This window comes from Heteronotia binoei, chromosome 1 (assembly GCF_032191835.1).
Source record: "Heteronotia binoei isolate CCM8104 ecotype False Entrance Well chromosome 1, APGP_CSIRO_Hbin_v1, whole genome shotgun sequence".
Lineage (NCBI taxonomy): Eukaryota > Metazoa > Chordata > Lepidosauria > Squamata > Gekkonidae > Heteronotia > Heteronotia binoei.
In genome coordinates, this window is record NC_083223.1 from 19,354,144 (window position 1) to 19,375,011 (window position 20,868).

Consider the following 20,868-nt stretch of genomic DNA (forward strand, 5'->3'; position numbering starts at 1 on the left):
CATCTACCAAATTTTGGTCTTTCTTTGTAGATCCTGTGATGTGTGTACAAAAATACGGTTTGCCTTGCCACTGTTCTACAGAAGGTGAAGGGTGGAATCTTTTACAGAACACATAGGGAGGTAGTTAAGTTCAAGTCCCATAGCAATTTAAAGGAGGTAATAAAGCTATGCCACAGGCAGCTAGAGCTGGAATGGTACCTTGTAGACCTCCCAGTCTTGGTTAACATTATCCATGTCATTAACTTTATCCATTGTTGGATACTAAGGACACTCGGCCAAAATTGATCCTGGCCATAGAAGAACATAGGGTTGCCAATCCCCAGTTGGTGGCAGAGGATTCCTTGGTTTGGAGGCCCTCCCCCTGCTTTCAGGGTTATCAGAAAGCAGGGTGGTGGAGGGAAATGCTGGGCACTCCATTATACCCTACGGAGACTGATTCCCATAAGGTATAATGAAGAATTGATCCACAGGTATCTGGAGCTCTGGGGGGGGGGGCTGTTTTTTGAGGTAGAAGCACCAAATGTTTAGCATAGCATCTGGTGTGTCTTCTCAAAACACTCCCCAAGTTTCAAAAAGATTGGACCAGGGCGTCCAATTCTTTGAGCCCCGAAAGAAGGTGCCCCTATCATTCATTATTTCCAAATGAAGGGAAGGCATTTAAAAGGCTTGTGTGGTCCCCTTAAATATTATGGCCAGAACTCCCTTTGGAGTTCAATTGTGCTTGTCACACCCTTGCTCCTGGCTCCACCCTCAAAGTCCCCAGATATTTCTTGATTCAGACCTGTCAACTCTAGAGGAACAACATTCTCACTTCTGTGAGAAAGTGGCTTACGAGGTGGGGCACATCTACCAAACTCTGAGAATTGAAGTGCAGCAACAAAGACTGAGTGATGGTTAATGTGAGGGTGGGAGGAGTCCAGAATAAAAGAATGAAGTAACAGCTGTACAGCTACTTCCTGTCTTTCACATTAAACTTCAAGAGAACTTTGAAACCTGCTTCTTAGAGGTGGAGAGAGCCTTCCTTGGGCTTAAATCCTTGCTGTTCTGCCTCCCTCTAGTGGAGAAGCCAAGAGATACCCCCTCTTTTTTTGAGCTGCAGATGGCAAATCGACTTTTAAGTCCAGTCTCCGAATTCCAAAGTATGGTGTAGGGAAGGGGTGTCGAACGCATTAGTTACGAAGGTCAGAGCTGACATAAATGGAACTTTATGGGGCCAGGCCATCATGTCATAAAATGTAATGCCAAGTAGTGGAGATACATTTTATAATGGACACAAACACAATTAAATATAGACTGTGGTGACGGCAAGATTCCCCTCTGGTATGTTGTGATCAGGCGTGGAATTCTAGCAGGAGCTCCTTTGCATATTAGGCCACACACCCCTGATGGAGCCAGTCCTCCAAGAGCTTACAAGGCTCTTGGAGGATTGGCTACATCAGGGAGGTGTGGCCTAATATGCAAAGGAGCTCCTGCTAGAATTCCACCCCTAGTTGTAATTAATGGTCTGAGGGATGCTGCTGACCAAGTGCAATGTGTATCTGAGAGCCAGTGTGGGCTGGTTGGTTAACGATGTCAGACAAGTATCCAGGACTGAGACCAGGGTTCAAATCTCTACCTGTGGCATGGAAGCTCATTGGGTGACCTTGGGCCAATCACGCTCTCTCAGCCCTAGCCACAGACACAAAGAAAGGGCTCACATCACACACCGGCCAGCTTCTGACTTTGCTTAGGATCTTCATTTCATGCTTTACACGGGCCAAGCACATCCGTAAATAGGTCAATAGAGCAGATGGTGTCTATTTAATGAAGCACAGAAGTACTTTTCACTTAGAACTAACCTAGCTTGTGACTTTAGCATGACCTTTCTCCTAGAATTTGAAGAATGTTTTGTGGGTGTGTTTCCCCTCTGTAAATCCAAAAAACGCTCTGACAGAAAGGACTGGGTGCTCCTGCTGGAATAACAACTTCTGCTTGAACATTTTAAAAGCTCTGTTTAAGACTCCCGAGGCTCAGGCTGTGATTACACACACTAACTAATGCACTTTCAATGCACTTTTGAACTAGATTTTGCCAATTCGTACAATAAAATCCAGTTGGAAAGTCCATTGAAAGTGCATTAGTTAGTGCGTGTGACAGCAGACTAAAGACTGCAAATGTGCTGGGGGACCTGAGATCCATCTGGTGTTGCTTGCAGCTTTAAAAAATGTGTGAACTACAGAGGAAGGATAACTAATCTCCCCTCTCCCCCGCCGGGCGTTTTTTGCTCCCAAAGTTGCTCCCACAAATAACAACATCTTTATTTTTATTTATTTATTTTTATTTTAAAGCCTATGCAACCTGAGCCACCTTTTCTTCAACAGACTCACGTCCCCAAATCCTCACACAACGTTCACTGCCACTGGCGAGATGTAGAACAAAGTAAGAGTCCAGCACCAGGGCTTTTTATGTCGAAAAGGCCTAGCAGGAACTTATTTGCACATTAGGCTACACCCCTTGACACTAAGGCAGCTGAAACTGCGTTCCTGTGTGTTCCTGCTCAAAAAAACCCGAGTAGCACTTTTAAGACCAACAAAGTTTTATTCAGAATCTAAGCTTTCATATACATGCACACTTCTTCAGACAAGGAATGAGGTACAGTGAGCAGAGGTTTAGAATGCAAAGTGGTACAAAGTTAAAATCCAATGGCAGAATAGTAAAATTAACGAATTCAGAAAACAGCCAGTATCCCTTATTTGAGTACGTCAATACAAAAAACATTATTCCAATTCACTATTCTAAAAGAGAAATACATAGGAATACTGTGGCTATATAGCCATACTTGGTGAAAGTGGGTTCAGCATCTGTAATGAGATAAAAAAAACCAATATCCCTGTTCAGTCCTGGGTTTCTTCCAAGTTTCATAATAATTTGTAATTCAGCAATTTCCCTCTCCATTCTGTTCTTGACGTTCCTTTGCATTAAAAAGGCAACTTTGAGGTCACCATTGAATGTTCTGGAAGGTTAAAGTGTTCTTCCCCAGGTTCTTCCTCAGCTTTGTAATTCCTGTTGTCAGATGTGTGTCCACTTGTCCTTCAGCATAGGGACATTCGCTGTTTATCTCATTACATATACTAAACCTATCTTCCACTATATTTTAATATATATTTTTTCTAATGGCAAACTAGAATGATGTTTATATGTATGCTACATGTTAAAAGGTAAATTAGTTGGACTGGGAAAACTTCTGAGAAAGAAATGCCCTCATTTTGGCTCAGGCTTACTAGCAATAGAATAATTAACAGACATTCTCACATTCTGACATGTTACTGTTTTCTTGGTTTCCCACGCTAATGCTACCCAGATCAAAGGTTTTCTGGATTTGTTAATTTTACTATTCTGCTATTGGATTTTAACTTTGTTCCACTTTGTATTTTAAACCACTGCCCACCAGCTATATGTAGCTCTGCTCACTGTACCTCATTCCATTGTCTGAAGAAGTGTGCATGCGTACAAAAGCTTAGAGACCAACACGGCTGCCCACTTGGATCTATCTACTGAAGAGATGTATCCTGCTGCAGCTGACTCCGCCGAGCATTAGAGGGCGCTGCCGCTTTCTGTAGCTTCCTGTCCAGCCTTTTCTCTTTCCGGTATAGGCTCGCATTGTCCTGGGCGAGGGGTAGTCATGGCTGCAGCAGGAGCTCCGGCGACAATAGCCTCAGGCGGAGGCGGGGAGCGGAGCAGCACCCGGGACCGCCTTTTGGCCGCCTTGGACGACCTGGAGCTTCTAGCTCGGTGGGTTCCCTCTGAGGGGCAGGGCGAAGTCAAGCTCCAGAGGCGCGTCATCAGCAGCTCCGGGGCCGTTTGGTGAAGCTCAGGGAGATTCGGCTGCACTCTGCGCATGCTCAGCGCTGGCGGAGAGGCGCACGTTGGCGCTTTGCTTTCGACCTCCAGAGTGGTCCATGGACAAAATGCAACTGGTTTATGTTGCTCTTGCAGCGCATGGTGTTGTGCTGGGATTGCTGACTCGTGAGTTGGGGCGGGGTGCTGGAGAAGGAGGGATTTCAGTGGGATATAATGCCATAGGATTGCCAGCCTCCAGGTGGGGGCTGGAGACCTCCCGCTTTTACAGCTGATCTCCATCTGGCAGAGATCAGCTCCCCTGGAGAAAATGAATGCTTGGATGGGGTGAACTCTATGGCATTGTCCCATGCTGAGGCCCCTCCCCATACCGCACCCTCTTCTGGATCCACCCCCAAAGCCTCCAGGTATTTTCCAACACAGACCTGGCAACCCTATGCCATAGAGACCATGAACTGAACTTTGTAGTGTTTAGGCCAGTTGTAACGCTGGGAGAGCCCCTGTCCTCATTTAGATGTTGGCAAGCCTTTGTGAAGCTCGCCTTATGAGAGTTGAAGTGGGACTTTAAAAAGACCAATGGAAGCCCCCCGCAACCATGTTATGTCTTACAAAATGTTGGGGAGGGGCTGTTTAGTTCGGAAAGAACGTGTGTGCAGTCTCCATGTTAAGGAAGTAGTATTCGGTTAGCTAATATAAAAAATGATTGGTGGTAACCTTGTGAAAAATAAACTTAGTAGTATGGGCTCCTTTTGAACCCTGGACCCTTTCTCCTTCCTTCTCCATAAGGTAGCCTAGTTCATGAGGGAAAATGTGTTGCCCTTTTAATAGTGGTTTAATGAGTGGAAATGGGCCATTGGAACTTTTCACAGCACAAAGTTAAACAACCTCAACAACTAATTGCTGCCTGATCAAAGTGGCTTTAATGGTCAGTTTAAAGGTTGCCAGTCCATGATACTAAGCAAGTATAGATTTTTATTTTTGATGTTTAGTATTTGCAAATGTATATAGTTTTACTGAGCAACAAGTATTTTATGGTTGTTTGCACGTTTTTTAATTTACTTCATTTATATCCAGGGTTTTTTTCCCCCCTGCTGAAGCCTACAGGAGTGGAGCTCCGCCTGGGCGGGCCAGGACTCCAGCTGGCCCAACCTTCCCCACAATAGCCACAGCTCCCAGGCCATGTGGTGTGACCTAATATGTAAATGTGCTTGTGCTGGGCTTTTTCTACCAAAAAAAGCACTGTTTATATCCCACTTTTCTCCCCAGTGGTGGCCAAAAGTAGCTGCATTATGCAGAGGCAAACACAGGTTTGCCATACAGCCTCTGTTCCTCCTCTCTCATACTTCTGATTTACCTGCAAGAAAACCAGGATCCGCTTTAGAATCCTGATCTGAAGGTTGAGAAGCAGTGCAGGGGACACCATTTAGCTATACTTAAGTCAAGCTGAACTGCCAGATTTGAATTAATTTACATTTGAACTTGAGCGGTGAGTGATTTTTTAAAAACAAAAGGAAAATGATGAGATAATTGAGCTTCAAAGAGCTAACTGTGTTTATCTGTTCAATAAAAACCCTTGGAAATCTGGTTATACATATTGTGTAGCCAGTTTAGATTTGGCTACAATTTAAAGTTTACCATTTTAAACCAGTGCTCTTGTGTTGTCTCTGGAAATTGAAGTTAGGAGTTTTGTTAAGCCTTGAGAGCAATAAAAGGGCATTTGGCATCATGAATGTGCAGCTTGCCCTTGAATCGTGGGTAGCGTTAAGCAGGATCCCATGAAGTTGTTTATTTTTGGAGAACTGACCCCTTTTCCTGTTACTGCTTTGCTTCAGGGAGCTGATTGAAATGTTGGCAATTTCAAGGAACCAGAAACTTGCACAACCTGGAGACGAGGCCCAGGTAAGCAAACTTTATAAAAATCTTAAAGCAGCATGATTGCCATCTGTACTGTGGCACCTGCTGATACCTTTCCTGGAGTGTTTTTAGAGTTTCAATAGATTTTTATTTTTGAAGATAAGAAAAAGGGGGAAAGGAAATAGAAAAGTAATAATACAACTGTTGTGAAAAATAGAATACATTCTGCATGTTGCCATATCATTCATATAAAAAAAGTTTCATCATATTGTTACACTCTTAACCTCTCATCACAATAGACATCTAGAATTATATTGTCTCACTTAAGTTATCAGTTAAGGTTAAATTGAAGAATATTAACTACGATTCACACCAAACCAATTTAAGAGTCTAACCATACATATAACCTCTCCCAGTATTCTCTTGCTTTTTCCTTGGATTTCCCAGCAAGCAATAACGACAAGTAGTCCATCTCTGCGTCTTCCAGTATTTTACCAATCAGTTCCTGTTTCGTAGGTAGCTCTTGAAGCTTCCGAGCAAACAAAATCCTCGCTGCAGTGTTAATATGTGCCATTAAATGTCTGGTCTCTTTTATATAGTCACTGGGATACACTGGAGTGTTTTTAGAAAGTGGGTGTGGCCCAGTATGGCTTTTACTCAGCAAGGCTTTGGATTGGCCATTGGAGATTTGATTGGCTGTAGATTATGAGAAATGTTGCTTTGGCAGCAGCTGCTACCACAATACAATAATCTTCAGTGTGTGACTAAAGGTAGGCTGCAGCAGCTGTTCTGTGGCTGGATCCACCTGTGGAAGCCGTTTTTTGACTGCACCCAACATATTGTGTAAGAATTTCAGAGGTTGGTTGTTATAGATTTTCTGAACTGTGTGGCCGTGGTCTTGGCATTGTGAGACCTGACGTTTCACCAGCAACTGTGACTGGCATCCTCAGAGGTGTAACCCAGAAAACTGGAGTTCTCTCTGGGTCAAATTGAGAAGAAGTTGATAGGCAAGTAATTTACATCAAGCCTTCAACAACATATAATCTCAGAGGTGTCCACAGGCTCAAAAAAAGAATGGGGGACCCTATTTTAAAGGATACATAACATCTGTTCACTATCTTATCCCTTACTTGGTATGTGGACCAGATCTTAAAGTAACAGCAGCTAATGTCCCCATATAGCTTTCAATTCCTGCTAATCAAGTAAAATGACACGTGTAATCTTTTGTCACTGGACAGATACTGGACCTGCTGATTCAGAGAGATAAAGAGTTCCAGGAATTAATGAAACTGGCCCTTGAGCAAGGGAAGATCCACCAGGAGATGCAACATTTAGAAAAAGTGGTGGAGAAGAGGGATAGCGATATCCAGCAGCTTCAAAAACAACTGAAAGAAGCAGAGCACATTCTGGTGAGCCCACCTCTTAAGCTGCTAACATCTCAGGATGCTTGCAAGCATCCTAAGAGCCAATTTGGTGTAGTGGTTAAGTGTGTGGACTCTTATCTGGGAGAACCGGGTTTGATTCTGCACTCCTCCACTTGCACCTGCTGGAATGGCCTTGGGTTAGCCATAGCTCTTGCAGGAGCTGTCCTTGAGAGGGCAGCTGCTGTGAGAGCCCTCTCAGTCCCACCCACCTCACAGGGTGTCTGTTGTGGGGGGAGAAGATGTAGGAGATTGTAAGCCACTCTGAGTCTCTGATTCAGGGAGAAGGGCAGGGTATAAATCTGTAATTCTTCTTCTTCTTCATAGTGTCAGCCGTGCAAAGGTGATAAAACAGTCCACCGAAAAGAAAGGCAGGCTTACAAATGCTTTAAATAGATGAATAAATGAAGATTTTGCTAGGTTCTTGAATGCCTGTAGTGGTTCACACGCAGGACATTTTTTTGTAGCAGGAACTCCTGTGTGAAATGGGCCACACACCCCTGTTGTCGCCAGTCCTCCAAGACCTTATGGTAGGCCCTGTAATAAGAGCCCTGTAAGCTACATAAGAGGGCTGTGTGACTTAATATGCAATGGAGTTCCTGCTACAAAAAAGAAGCCCTGTTAACACGTATCCATCACAGTCGCCTGTGTCACAGATTACCCATGTAAATGCCCTCCCCATTTGACCCATGTGCTAGCACCTGGAGCTCAACCTTTCCCTTGAATCTCTTGAGAGAGCTCTTTCATTTCAATGTCTGCTCCCTTTCCCATCTGCCTTTCTGAATCTCTGTTACACTTTAGTCAAAGGATACTTCACTCATCTTGTCATTTATTTAGTTAGATATTTACTTCATCTATACCCTGCCTTTTTCCTTGATGGGGACACAAGAGTGGCTTACATCATTCTGTTCTCCTGCATTTTATCATCACAACGATCCTGAGAGGTAGGTCAGGCTGAGAAAGTGTGTGACTGGCTCAAGGTCACCCAGCAAACTTCCATGGCAGAGTGAGGATCCGAGCCTGGGTCTCCCGCATCCTACCAATACTAACCTTTACATCACACTGGCTCATGTCTCCTCCCTACAGTTAGGGCTGGCTTCCATATACCTGCCTCCTCCAATGCAGAACTAAAGTTTCTTTTATTTGGCCTTACCCTTTGGACATTGGGGGGAAGGTGGGGAAGAAGAATAGTCTTCTGAACAAATGGGTGTTACTACAGCAGTGCTACCTTCATTGTTGTGGTGACTATTATTAAAGATTCTCTCCAACCATAAGGGCTAGACATTCACTTTGTTAACAAAGGGATGATGACTTTTTAAAAGTCCTTGCTCCTTTTCCCGGCCTTTCAGGCAGAAGTTATAGTCAGCTACAATGATCAGAAACCTGGGAATTCCCTTGCGCTAAGCTCCTTTTAATTGCAAACAGATGTTGTAGAGTCTAATTAATAAGCCTTACTTGGCCAGCTAATTCACCAAAAATATTATTTTATAATTAGGCCACAGCTGTTTATCAAGCAAAAGAAAAGCTGAAATCAATAGAAAAAGCAAGGAGGGGTGAGTATTTCTAGTTCATGAAATTGTATAGCCGTGGCCCAGTTTCTCATGTGATCAGCATACCTTTTGTGTTGAAGCTTTGTTCTGTTAAATCACTTACATGCTAAGAAAATATTTAAATGTCACCAGTTAGAAGGGGGACTTCTTTGGTTATAGGTGTGTTTGCATCCTTGTGACTGCTGCTTAAACTGTCATGTGACCTGATAATGAAGGAGCTAGTGTACATGCAGCATCTTTTAGATTGTAGCCGAAATACTCAAGACTGTTTTTCCACCATCCAGCCAGTTTGGTGTAGTGGTGAAGTGTGTGGACTCTTATCAGGGAGAACCGGGTTTGATTCCCCACTCCTCCACTTGCAGCTGCGGGAATTGCCTTGGGCCATAGCTCTCGTAGAAGTTGTCCTTGAAAGGGCATCTTCTGGGAGAACTCTCTCAGCCCCACCCACCTCACAGGGTGACTCTTATGTAGGAGGAAGGTAAAGGAGATTGTGAGCCACTCTGAGATTCAGAGTGGAGGGCGGGGTATAAATCCAGTATCTTTAATCATCTGTTACTTCAAGTGCTACCTGGGCAAGGAAAGGCACTCACGTTATTAGCACATCTTAATGGCATGACTTAAAGACAATGTCTTTTAGAATACATTGTGATTTCCTCTTCAGTTGCGTACATGCATCAGAAGCATCTAAAGTCAGCAGTCTGGTTTTGTACAGATTTACTTTGAGTTATCCCTGTGAATTCAGAGGATCCTACTTCTAAGTAAATGTGCCCAGGATTGCAAGCCTGACATATTGCACCAGGCACACTATTCTTCCTAAAAATGATTTTAAAATGAGTTACGCCCGAAACACAACTAGAGTGCGTGGTATTTAGAATGCATACAAAGGGGCACATAACAGTGTTGGCTTTTATCTCTCTACCATGATGGGAATGCTTCTTTTCAGAGTCCGGGCAACCAAGAACAAGGCTTGTTGCTTTCAGTTTAATGGCAGAGTGAAGGCTTGCTGTGGTTCCCTAGTACAGGGACAGCATATGTGCATAGAAATCGAACCTTACTGATTTGGGGCAGGGGAGAGGGCTGCCTCTTTTTGGGAGCAGAGCTGCATTTTCAGCATACCTGCATCTGCCTCTTTTGGTGAATGGCTCCATTGTATTTTTCTAGGTGGTCCGCATGGGGCCATATGTATAGAACACAAAAGGTGCCCTGCTGGATTAGACCAGTAAGCCATCTAGTCCAGCATCCTGGCTCGAGCAGAGGCCAGCGAAAAGGGAATAGAGGCTAGGGTCTTCCCCTCATGTTGTCTTCTAGCATTGGTATTTAGACGTTTACTGTCTATGGATGTGGAGGTTCCCTTTGATCGCTGCAGCTTGCAGCTATCGAGGGATCACTTGAGTTTTTCTTTTAAAACCGTTTGTGCTCACGTCCGTCACCAAATACGCTGGCACTGATGCCCACTATTAAATTGCTTGTTGAGTACCGAAGTACTTCCTTTGTCCATTCTGAATCTATTGCTTGTCGGCTTTGTTAGGTGCCCCCAAGCTCCAGTGTTATGCGAGAGGAAAAGTGCTCCATCTGCTTTCTCTGCGCTGTGCATACTTTTAATTGTTGGAAGCCGCCCTGAGCCATTCGTGGGAAGGGCGGGATATAAATCCCAAATAAAATAAATAAATAAATAAGCCGCTGCCATGTGCCCTCCCCAGTCATCTTTTTTCCAAAACTGAAAAGTCCTAGACTCTTTAGCCTTTTCTTTTTGTAGGAAAGGTGCCCCAATCCCTTAAGCATCTTGGTTGCTTTCTTTTGCACTTTCTCCAGCTCTTGTACAATACTGCGGATCTGTCAGGTGCTCTGTAGTAGTGAGAACACCATTTTAAAAACTTGTTTCGTTGGATATAATTGTACTGAATGCACAGAACAAAGGAAATGGCAGTGTCGCTAGGGCCGTGCATGCATTGTGGCACTGCGTTGTGTGTGTCGGATGAATAGCGTGGCCTAGCACAGGGGTGGCCAAACTTGCTTGTCCTAAGAGCCACGTAGAATAAAGTTCAGATGTTTGAGAGCTGGAAGACACGAACATCAGTGGTTTGAGAGCCGGAAGGAAGGAAAACAAACAGATTGGGGGGGAGGGGGTGGTGGAAAGAAAGCAACTTTAAATGCATTCTTCAAGCCACCAGCTGGCTTGGCTTGGAGAAGTGTTTTAAGGAGAGCCAGTTTGGTGTAGTGGTGAAGTGTGCGGACTCTTATCTGGGAGAACCGGGTGTGATTCCCCACTCCTCCACTTGCATCTGCTAGCATGGCCTTGGGTCAGCCATAGCTCTGGCAGAGGTTGTCCTTGAAAGGGCAGCTGCTGTGAGAGCCCTCTCCAGCCCCACCCACCTCACAGGGTGTCTGTTGTGGGGGAGGAAGGTAAAGGAGATTGTGAGCCGCTCTGAGACTCTTCGGAGTGGAGGGCGGGGATATAAATCCAATATCCTCTTCTTCTTGAAAGGGCAGCTGCTGTGAGAGCCCTCTCCAGCCCCACCCACCTCACAGGGTGTCTGTTGTGGGGGAGTAAGGCAAAGGAGATTGTGAGCCACTCTGAGACTCTTCGGAGTGGAGGGCGGGGATATAAATCCAATATCCTCTTCTTCTTGAAAGGGCAGCTGCTGTGAGAGCCCTCTCCAGCCCCACCCACCTCACAGAGTGTCTGTTGTGGGGGAGGAAGGTAAAGGAGATTGTGAGCCGCTCTGAGACTCTTCAGAGTGGAGGGTGGGATATAAATCCAATATCTTCATCTACCTCACAGGGTGTCTGTTGTGGGGAGGAAGGTAAAGGAGATTGTGAGCCGCTCTGAGACTCTTCGGAGTGGAGGGTGGGATATAAATCCAATATCTTCATCTACCTCACAGGGTGTCTGTTGTGGGGGAGGAAGGGAAAGGACATTGTGAGCCGCTCTGAGACTCTTTGGAGTGGAGGGGGGGATATAAATCCAATATCTTCATCTACCTCACAGGGTGTCTGTTGTGGGGGAGGAAGGTAAAGGAGATTGTGAGCCGCTCTGAGACTCTTCGGAGTGGAGGGTGGGATATAAATCCAACATTATCATCATCTTCTTCTAAAGAGAGAAATCCCTGGTGGGGGCTTTGAGAGCCACACAATATGTGTGAAAGACCCACATGTGGTTCCCGAGCTGCCGTTTGGCCACCCTTTGCCAAGCATGTCACTGTCTCTGCATGGACAAACTTTGCCTCAAATGTAGTTCAGTACATGTGCACAGAACTGCCAGTGAAAAAAAGATTAGCTTCAGGAAGGGATGGCATCCACTTGGAAACCTTTCAGGCAGTCTCTGACCTGGAGGCCATTACACTGAAAAATGTGGCAGTTCATCAAGCTTGCTAGGATGGTGGTCAGCAGTGTTAGAAGGTTTGAGAATCACTGCATCAGAATTGGAAAACGAGAGGGGAATCGGTGACTTGGGAAGCTGACCAAAGCCAAAGTGGCATCGCTGTCACATCTCAGCTCTTACATTACTAGTCTCCTGCGAGAACAACCTCTGCTAGAGAACTGTGCACTGCAAAGCTGATGTGTATAATCATGCAGCCTTTTTTCTCTCCCCCCCCCCAGGCTCTGTTTCCTCTGAAGAAATAATTAAATATGCTCACAGAATTAGTGCCAGTAATGCAGTCTGCGCTCCGCTCACATGGGTGCCAGGTAAACAATAAATGTCATGGATCAATCTTATTGATGAGATATATTTGCTTCTTGACTCGTACAGAATGTGTGTTGCATAACTTAAGTGCATGACGCCCATAAACAAGAGTTTCTAAACGTGTCATTCCTATGCGGGGTTGCAGGCACTGTTTCCTCTAGCTGAGTTTGTGTGAGCTAGCTCACAGTTTTTTAGCCTCTGGCTCACACATTTTTATCTTCGCACAGAAAAAATGGCCCTAGAACAAACTGATTTGTGCAGTAGCTCACAACTTTAATGCCAGTAGCTCATAAAGTAGAATTTTTGCTCGCAGCTTAGAGGGAGTTTTGGTTGCAAGGTGTTGCAAGGTGTGAGGTTTTGCCTCTGCCCCAGTAAGATGTATTTTGGCAAATATTTAAGGTCAGGCTGTAAAAATGGTGTCTAGTTTCATTTTCCGTCAAGCATGGACAGGAGTTAAAATGAAAAGTCATCGGTAGACATATTTAAATTACGCATGTTTTTTCATGCACGAACGTATATTTTTAAGGGGATCCCCGAAGGCCATACCCGACCGATTTGGAGATGAGAAGCGGTCTCCTGGGTCAGATGAACAACCCATCAGCGAATGGAGTCAACGGACACCTACCAGGGGATGCGCTTGCAGCGGGCAGATTACCAGGTAATGGGCAACAAGAACAAACATCAGTCTCCTCTGTCCTTAGTAGTAATTGAATGAACGGAGTAAATGGTGCTGAAGTGCTTGAAGATCACTTTGCAGAGGCATTATGCACTACAAAGGGGTATGTCTCTTTCGGGCCGTCTCCCACCTGAGGCCCCTAAAGAGAGCCAGGAATTAGAGACAGGGGAGCAGGTTTTCAGGAATCCCTCACCTGCTGTCTCCTGGTAACTCCAGGCCAGGTACTGGCTTGGCATAGATCAGGGATGGCCAAACTTGCTTAATGTAAGAGCCACATAGAATAACCGCCAGATGTTTAAGAGCTGCGAGACATGAACATCAGATGTTTGAGAGCCGCAAGGAAGGAAGGAAGGGACATAGGTGGGGAGGAGGGAGGGAGAGGTGAAAAGAAGGCAACTTTGAATGCATTCTTCAAGCTGCCGACTGGCTTGGCTTGGAGAAGTGATTTAAATGCTTCTCCAGGCTGGCCGATGGAGCTGTGGGGCTTAGAGAGCCACACAATATATGTGAAAGACCCACATGTGGTTCCCAAGCCACAGTTTGGCCACCCTGGCATAGATATTGGCCCAGTCTCCATAACATAACTTGGCAACTGGGACTGCTTTATATGCTCTCATACTGTTACCTTTTGCCTTTGGATAAAGTTAACATTGCTTCTCCACTGATGTTTCCCCCTTCATTCAGTTAGCACCAAATCACGGTGAGCCATCAGCTAGCAAACTGGTTTGAACAAACTACAGTCAGCGGCAATACAGTGCTAAACATACTGGGTGCGGGAGAAGTACTATTTGTAAGCCAAACCATGATTTCCTAATTGAGAATGCTCCCTCCTCCCATACTGTCAGATTATGGATTTCGATGCTTGCTTTGATTTATCCAATGAAGCATCGCATTCAGATTAAACATTTAGGATGCAATCCAGCCTAAGCAAAGTGTGTGTACTTCCCAGGGCTTTTTTTTTTGTAGCAGGGACTCCTTTGCATATTAGGCCACACACCCCTGATGTAGCCAATCCTTCTAGAGCTTACAGTAGGCCCTGTACTAAGAGTCCTGTCAGCTCTTGGAGGATTGGCTACAGCAGGGGTGTGTGGCCTGATATGCAAAGGAGTTCCTACTACAAAAAAAGCCCTGGTACTCCCCATTAATTGTAACAAGAAAGTTATGCAGATCTTCCTCTGAAGTCAGAGAGATCTGGCCGTGCTTCAGTTTTTTCCTGGCTTGGGCTTGACTTGGCTTAGGCCAAAATGCCCTATGCTGTTTCAGCATACTTCTGTGCAGGGCTTTTTTTGGTAGAAAGAAGCCCAGCAGGAGCTCATTTGCATATTAGCCCACACCCCCTGATATCACCATTGTTTCGTGCAGGGCTTTTCTGCAGAACTCATTTGCATATTAGGCCATGGCCCCTGATGCCAAGCCAGCCAGAGCAGCATTCCTGTGCATTCCGACTCCCCCCCCCAAAAAAAGCCCTGCTTCTGTGAACGCTTTGTTGGAAGTAAAGTCCCGTATTAGTCAGTGAAACGAAGTATACCGAGGATCGTGCTGCGGGTCAGCGATAGGCCTGACTGAAAGTCACACTGTGTTCTCTTTCCCCCGCCTCAGATGTGCTTGCACCTCAGTATCCTTGGCAGTCGACCGACATGTCCATGAACATGCTGCCTCCTAATCACAGCAACGATTTCATGCTAGAACCTCCCGGGCACAATAAGGAGAATGAAGATGACGTGGAGGTCATGTCGACGGATTCCTCCAGCAGCAGCAGCGACTCAGATTAGCAGGCTCCCCGTTTTTGGACTAGCAAAAGCAGACTGTACTTGGAGCTGCATCACATTGTTTGTTCTGCCCACGGATGAGAGACACATTACACAGCGAGAAGCAGGAAAGGACAGTGGTGATTTTTTGTGGATATTTGAACGGGTACTCACCAGAAACACCCTAATCATGGTTGGTGTCTGAGGAGCGGAGGTAACAGAGTGCTTTTATTTTATTGTACGTTTGATAAAATCTCTAGAATGTGAAATGTAAGGAGAATCAACTGGAAGTTACCTTGAATGAACTACCGTTACATTTTCCTTGACAGCACATGAAAGGAGGAGTTAAATATTAAAGTTGTTGAAGTTTTCTGTAATGATTACTTGTTATGATTTTAAGCGCTGGCCAGTTCGAGTGTGTTCGTAGAGAAGGGGGTCCTCTGACTTTTTGAGGCTGTGGACACATTTGTAACTGCGGCCGATGGTGGTGGGCACAACCCCAAAATGGCTGCCTCAGGAGGCGGAGCCAGCCACAAAATGGCTGCTGCAGACTGTGAAGTCAACCACAAAACGTCAGGTAGTGAGGTTACTATTATTTATTAAATTTATGGACCGCCCTTCCCCGAAGGCCTCGAGGCAGTGTGCAACAGGTGGTTTCAGTTTACAGTAAAAACACAGAACTTAGCGATGGGGTAAAATTGCATTTCACTCCCTCGGGCAGATCAGGGACTGGTCACCAAGGAGGTCATAATGAGAGCCACAGTGTGAGCCGTTGCTGTCCTCAGCCATAGGCCTGGCAGAACTTCTCTGTTTCACACACCCTGAGGAACTGAGCCCGGTCTCAAAGGGTGTGGATATCACCAGGTGGAGAGTTCCACCGGGCCAGAGTCAGCTCTGAAAACAGAGAAGTGATGCCTTCCAGTGGTGAGAATATGTACAGAAGTGCAATGACAGTTGAGGGTGTGTGTGTGGGTTCAGCCGGTCTCTTTCTTGGACGACCCTACCTCCTTGCCATGGGATCTTCATTTCATTTCTATGCAGACAAAATGATTGAGGTTTTCTAGTCATGCAAACAGGTAGGAGCAGAAGTGGGTGAGTGGAGAGCAGAAGCTTGTGACCCTCATTGAAGCATCGTGGTTCAACTGCAGTTCCAAAGATGATGATGATGATGATGATATTGGATTTATATCCTGCCCTTCACTCTGAATTTCAGAGTCTCAGAGTGGCTTCCAATTGCCTTTACTTTCTTCCTCCACAACAAGCACCCTGTGAGGTGGGTGGGACTGAGAGAGCTCTCCCAGCAGCTGCCCTTTCAAGGACAACTCCTACGATAGCTATGGCTGACCCAAGGCCATTCCAGCAGCTGCAGGTGGAGCAGCGGGGAATCAAACCCGGTTCTCCCAGATAAGAACCTGTGCGCTTAACCACTACACCAAACTTGGGGAACTGAGGAGTTTTCTCTTGATTAACAGTTGCAGGCTCTGCCTTTCTGCCGTCTGATGGTATTGCGGGATTGGGTCAGCAAGCAAGTGTGACATAAATGGTAAGCCTTGTCCTGAGAGACGGTACGTCCACTTAAAAAACATCCATGGAAGCAGAACATGATTGCAATATTCTGATGTTTCTCCTTCCAGTCTCCCACAACGTGAAACAGGTGATTGCTGCTGGTGACCTATGTTATAATGCACTGAGCAGAAAGATTGCTCTAACTCAGGGGTGTCAAACATGCAATCCGGGGGCCGGATCAGGCTCTTGGAGGGCTCCTATCAAGCCCCCAGGCAACTGGCTGTCATCTGCTTCCTTCTCCCTTTCTCTTGCTTCCTTCTACATAACAGTTTGCTTTGCAAAACTGCTCAATTGCACAGGCGCTACAGAGCAGAGCCTCTGTATTCTGCATTGGCTGAGGCTCCTTGGGGAGGAAGGCAAAACTTGTTTTCCCCGGCTCTCTCAATCACACAGCAAAGCTTCTGAGCCAAGCCTCTCTTCATTCTATTTGCTGAGGCTCCGCCCCCACCAGTTCCCTAAGTTCGACACCCCTACTCTAACTGCTTTCTGATGGCATATCACTGCTGAATTCTCCGACTGCGCACAGATGGAAGCCAGCCTTTGCCTAGAAAAAGTTTAGGCCTGCAGGGATGGACTAGAGCTTTTTATTATATATTTTAGAAGTTTTCTCTGTAAACAAAACAGTTCATATTAGAGTGAGTTCTCTTTTGTCATGTAAAGGTGACTTCCCGTGTAGCCCACCAGGTGACTTAAGTCTTCCTTGAAAGGACTGTAGCCTTGTTCCTTCAAGCTGCGTAAAGGCCAAAACAGCTGATCCGCGGAAGGGAACTCTTCCCATTTCACCCACTTCCAACCTACATGGCAGAGAAATGCCAGTTAGTTTCAGGTTTACCATCGCTCTATGGATATTCTGACAGATTTAAAAACTGTTTAATCTGTTTTTAGACTTCTAGCTTCTCCCTCCCCTGAGTCACCAGGTTTGTGGTGTCTCACAGCTTTCAATAAAACAGCCCATAAACAGAGATAAAACAGATTTACAAAATGTTAAATTACTAAGCATAAAATAGCATCCTCGCTCAGGTATTAGAATAGAACATGATCATTTGACAATCGACATCCCAGACTACTGTCAAAAACAGCACTGCTAATATGTGGTAGAAAACTGGCCTTCACTGTCCTCCGTGGAAAGCCAGGCAGAGCTCCCATTACAGGCCGCACAGAATCTAGAAGGGCCTGAATGTCATCTGGCAGAGAGTTTCACCAGGCAACAGCCACTGTTGGAAAACTTGCCCTCATTGAGGACCGCTGAGCCACCTTTTGGCCGGGCACCATCAGCAGAGCAAAGGATGAAGAATGAAGTGTTCTCGGGGCATTGGTAAAATGGAGACTTTTACAACAAACACATAATAATGTGGAGAAGGAAGGGGCTATTTTACCATCCCTCTTGCCCTGCGCCTTCAGAAAACCACTGGTTTGTAGGGCTTGGCCTACCCTTCACCAGGTTGGTGGCATGTCTAATTCTCCTTTGTAATAAAAAGGCAGCTGACTCTATAGAAGAAGAAGACGACGACATTGGATTTATATCCCACCCTCCACTCAGAAGAGTCTCAGAGCGGCTCACAATCTCCTTTACCTTCCTCCTCCACAACAGACACCCTGTGAGGTAGATGAAGATATTGGATTTATATCCCGCCCTCCACTCCGTTTCTCAGAGCGGCTCACAATCTCCTTTACCTTCCCCCCCACAACAGACACCCTATGAGGTGGGTGGGGCAGAGAGGACTCTCACAGCAGCTGCCCTTTCAAGGACAACCTCTGCCAGAGCTACGGCTGACCCAAGGCCATTCCAGCAGGTGCAAGTGGAGGAGTGGGGAATCAAACTTAACCACTACACCAAACTGGCTCTCTAGCAAGAGTTCCAAACACCTCAATCCTCTCACTAAAAGAATGAAAAAGATACCCTTGCTGTAGCTGTAAACTTAATTCAGCTGCTTTTATCAGCAGTTTCCACAAGAAATGTCTGTGCAGCCATAGCCAAAGAGATCGATCTGGACTTCTGGTTTGAGGGTGACCAGGCAGGTTTCAGTTTAAGTTAACATAAAACATATATTTTGACACACCTCTCCCCCCAAACCCCAGTAATTTTACAGGCCTTTGGACAATGCTGAACGCATTCAGTGCTTATATTTGCACAATGAAATCTGAAAGAAATGTAGAACTGAGGTTAGGATGATCAAGTATCCCCCAAAGAAAAGTTTCTGCTGTTCCGTGACCATAAGAAAAGACTGATTAAACAGAAAACACACAAGAGGTCAAGAGGCACATTTAGTCACACTAGAAATGATGTACAAGTGCATAAAATGTGTACCCTTTTATGAAGGGCTTTTTTTGTAGAAAAAGCCCAGAAGAAACTCATTTGCATATTAGGTCACACCTCAAGATGTCACCATTGTTTTGCAGGGCCTATTTGCATATTAGGCCACACCCCCTGACACCAAGCCAGCCGGAACTGCGTTCCAGCTAAAAAAAAGCCTTGCTTTTATGTATCTTGGAAATTATGCCCCTCACAGAAGAAATGGAAAACTAGTGCACAATGTTCACAGAAAATTAATATAGTATCCTACTTTCATTTTTATCAGGTTCCAAATTCCTTGGTTCCGATTCATAACTGAAATCCACCTCTCCTTTCATTAGGATAGTGACATAGTGGTAGTTATCCTTCACGCTAAAAGCATTTACGGTCGATGCAAAGCGGACGTTCGTTAGATGAAGAGCGGTTTCTTCCAGGGTTTCTCTTTCCGCACATTCTGCCAAGCTTTCTCTTAGACAGGTAAGAAAAGAGTATAAAACAGGGGTGGCCAAACTTTCTTAACTTAAGAGCCAGACGTTTGAGAGCCACAAGACATGACCATCGGATGTTTGAGAGCCGCAAGACAGGAAGGGAGGAAAGCAAATAGGGAGGAGGGAGAGAGGTGGAAATAAAGCAACTTTAACTTTAAATGCATTCTCTAAGGTGCCAGCTGGCTTGGCTTGGAGAAGTGATTTAAAGAGACAAATACCTTTTCTAAGATGGCCAACAGGACAGTGGGGGCTTCAAGAGCCACATAATAGGTGTGGAAGAGCCACATGGCTCCCGAGCTACCATCCCTGGTATAAAAGTTAAACCTGAAAGACTGGTGCTATGTAAAAAGCAGGAAGGGGGGTGGGGTTAGCAGCTTGAAGCATTAGAAAAGCGAACTACAGTGGCACCCAGGGCTGCCAGATCTGTGTTGGAAAATACCCGGAGACTTTGAGGGTGGATCTGGGAGAGGGTAGGGTTTGGGGAGGGGAGGTGCCCCAGCATGGCACAATGCCATAGAGTCCACCCTTCAAAGCAGCCATTTTCTCCAGGGGAGCTGATCTCTGCCAGCTGGAAAACAGTTGCAAAAGTGGGAGATCTCCAGGCCCCACCTGGAGGCCAGCAAGCCTAGGCGCCAGTCTCTGCCAGAGGCTGCAGTGCTCTCCTACCCATAGGGTTGCCAAGTCCAATTAAATAAATACCCCGGGGACTTTGGGGGTGGAGCCAGGAGCAAGGTAGTGACAAGCATAACAACTCCAAAGGAGTTCCGGCCTGCACATTTAAAAGGACCTCACAGTTTTTAAATGCCTTCCCTTCATTGGGAATAATGAAAGATAGGGGCACCTTCTTTGGGGGCTCATAGAATTCGACCCCCTGGTCCAATCCTTTTGAAACTTGGAAACTGTTTTGAGGAAAGAGACTAGATGTTATGCTGAAAATGTGTTGTTTCTACCTCAAAAAACAGCCCTCCCCCCCAGAGTCCCAGATACCTATGGATCAATTCTCAATGGAACCCTATGGGAATCGGTCTCCAGAGGGAATAATGAGTGCCCAGCAGACATTTCCCTTCCCCCCTCCCTTGCTTTCTGATGACCCAGAAGCGGGAGGAGGGCCTCCAAACGGGGATCCCCTGCCCCCACCTGGGGATTGGCAACCCTACCTACCCGAACTCCAGATGTCCTCCGGGAAGCTGGAAGGCGCCAGCGCCGACGGCGCCTTTCCTCCGGCCCAAGAGAACGCAGTCTGGGTGGGCTCGGCTGATGACCACTACCCCGACGCCGACCCCGGGCCGCTGCCGGCAAGCCATGCTGCCCTGGGAGGGAGGCGAGCGCCGGAACAGCGCTTGCCTTGCGCGACAGGGGAGGAAGGACCGGCCTCGTTCCCATTGGCCCCAGCCGGTGCCCGCGCTTGCAGACTCTACCAGGGAGGCCCAGCAAAGGCGGATTTTTTAGTCCGATTGCTGAACCCTTGAAATGCCTTCCGGTGTCTGGCAAAGGGCTGCCAACCGGCCTGGAGAAAAATGCACCGATCCTTGCCCAGAGGCTTGACTGGATGTTGTTTACCGCCGGGCCATTGAGCCGCTGTCCCCCCCCCCCCCCGAAGCCCCTGTGAAAAGGAGCAGGAGATCTTTCCTAAAGCAGCTTTGGAAGACTTTGGCTTGCCTCCAAACAGCCTCCAAATGCTGAGCAAATGCAGTTCGGTTATTACAAGGCTTTAGGGGGATCCCAGTAGGCAACGGTCTTGGTCTGAAGC

The 20,868-nt window shown here is 46.2% G+C and overlaps 2 protein-coding genes across 2 annotated transcripts; one reads left to right on the forward strand and one right to left on the reverse strand.

The window, feature by feature from the left end:
- Window positions 1-3,518: 3,518 nt before the first annotated feature.
- Window positions 3,519-15,148, forward strand: MED4 (mediator complex subunit 4). The gene is made up of 7 exons (XM_060231710.1): window positions 3,519-3,771; window positions 5,670-5,736; window positions 6,930-7,100; window positions 8,608-8,665; window positions 12,263-12,349; window positions 12,874-13,005; window positions 14,623-15,148. The coding sequence occupies exons 1-7, from the start codon at window positions 3,662-3,664 to the stop codon at window positions 14,793-14,795; spliced, it is 798 nt and encodes a 265-aa protein (XP_060087693.1). The 5' UTR covers window positions 3,519-3,661; the 3' UTR covers window positions 14,796-15,148.
- Window positions 15,149-16,905: 1,757 nt separating this feature from the next.
- Window positions 16,906-20,542, reverse strand: NUDT15 (nudix hydrolase 15). Its single transcript, XM_060257845.1, has 3 exons — window positions 20,280-20,542; window positions 18,902-19,098; window positions 16,906-17,131 (listed from the first exon to the last, which is right to left on the reverse strand). Exons 1-3 carry the CDS (start codon window positions 20,420-20,422, stop codon window positions 16,968-16,970), a joined length of 504 nt encoding a protein of 167 aa, XP_060113828.1. The 5' UTR covers window positions 20,423-20,542; the 3' UTR covers window positions 16,906-16,967.
- Window positions 20,543-20,868: the final 326 nt, after the last annotated feature.

Bases quoted from the DNA above. Each gene is read 5' to 3' on its own strand.
- MED4 (XM_060231710.1), top strand. From the start codon at position 3,662: ATGGCTGCAGCAGGAGCTCCGGCGACAATAGCCTCAGGCGGAGGCGGG. The intron at 5,737-6,929 runs GTAAGCAAACTT...GTCACTGGACAG, and splicing joins AACCTGGAGACGAGGCCCAG to ATACTGGACCTGCTGATTCA. The intron at 12,350-12,873 runs GTAAACAATAAA...TATATTTTTAAG, and splicing joins TCCGCTCACATGGGTGCCAG to GGGATCCCCGAAGGCCATAC.
- NUDT15 (XM_060257845.1), bottom strand. From the start codon at position 20,422: ATGGCTTGCCGGCAGCGGCCCGGGGTCGGCGTCGGGGTAGTGGTCATC. The intron at 19,099-20,279 runs GTAGGTAGGGTT...TACCTGTCTAAG, and splicing joins GGAGGACATCTGGAGTTCGG to AGAAAGCTTGGCAGAATGTG. The intron at 17,132-18,901 runs GTAGGATACTAT...TCTGCCATGTAG, and splicing joins GGAACCTGATAAAAATGAAA to GTTGGAAGTGGGTGAAATGG.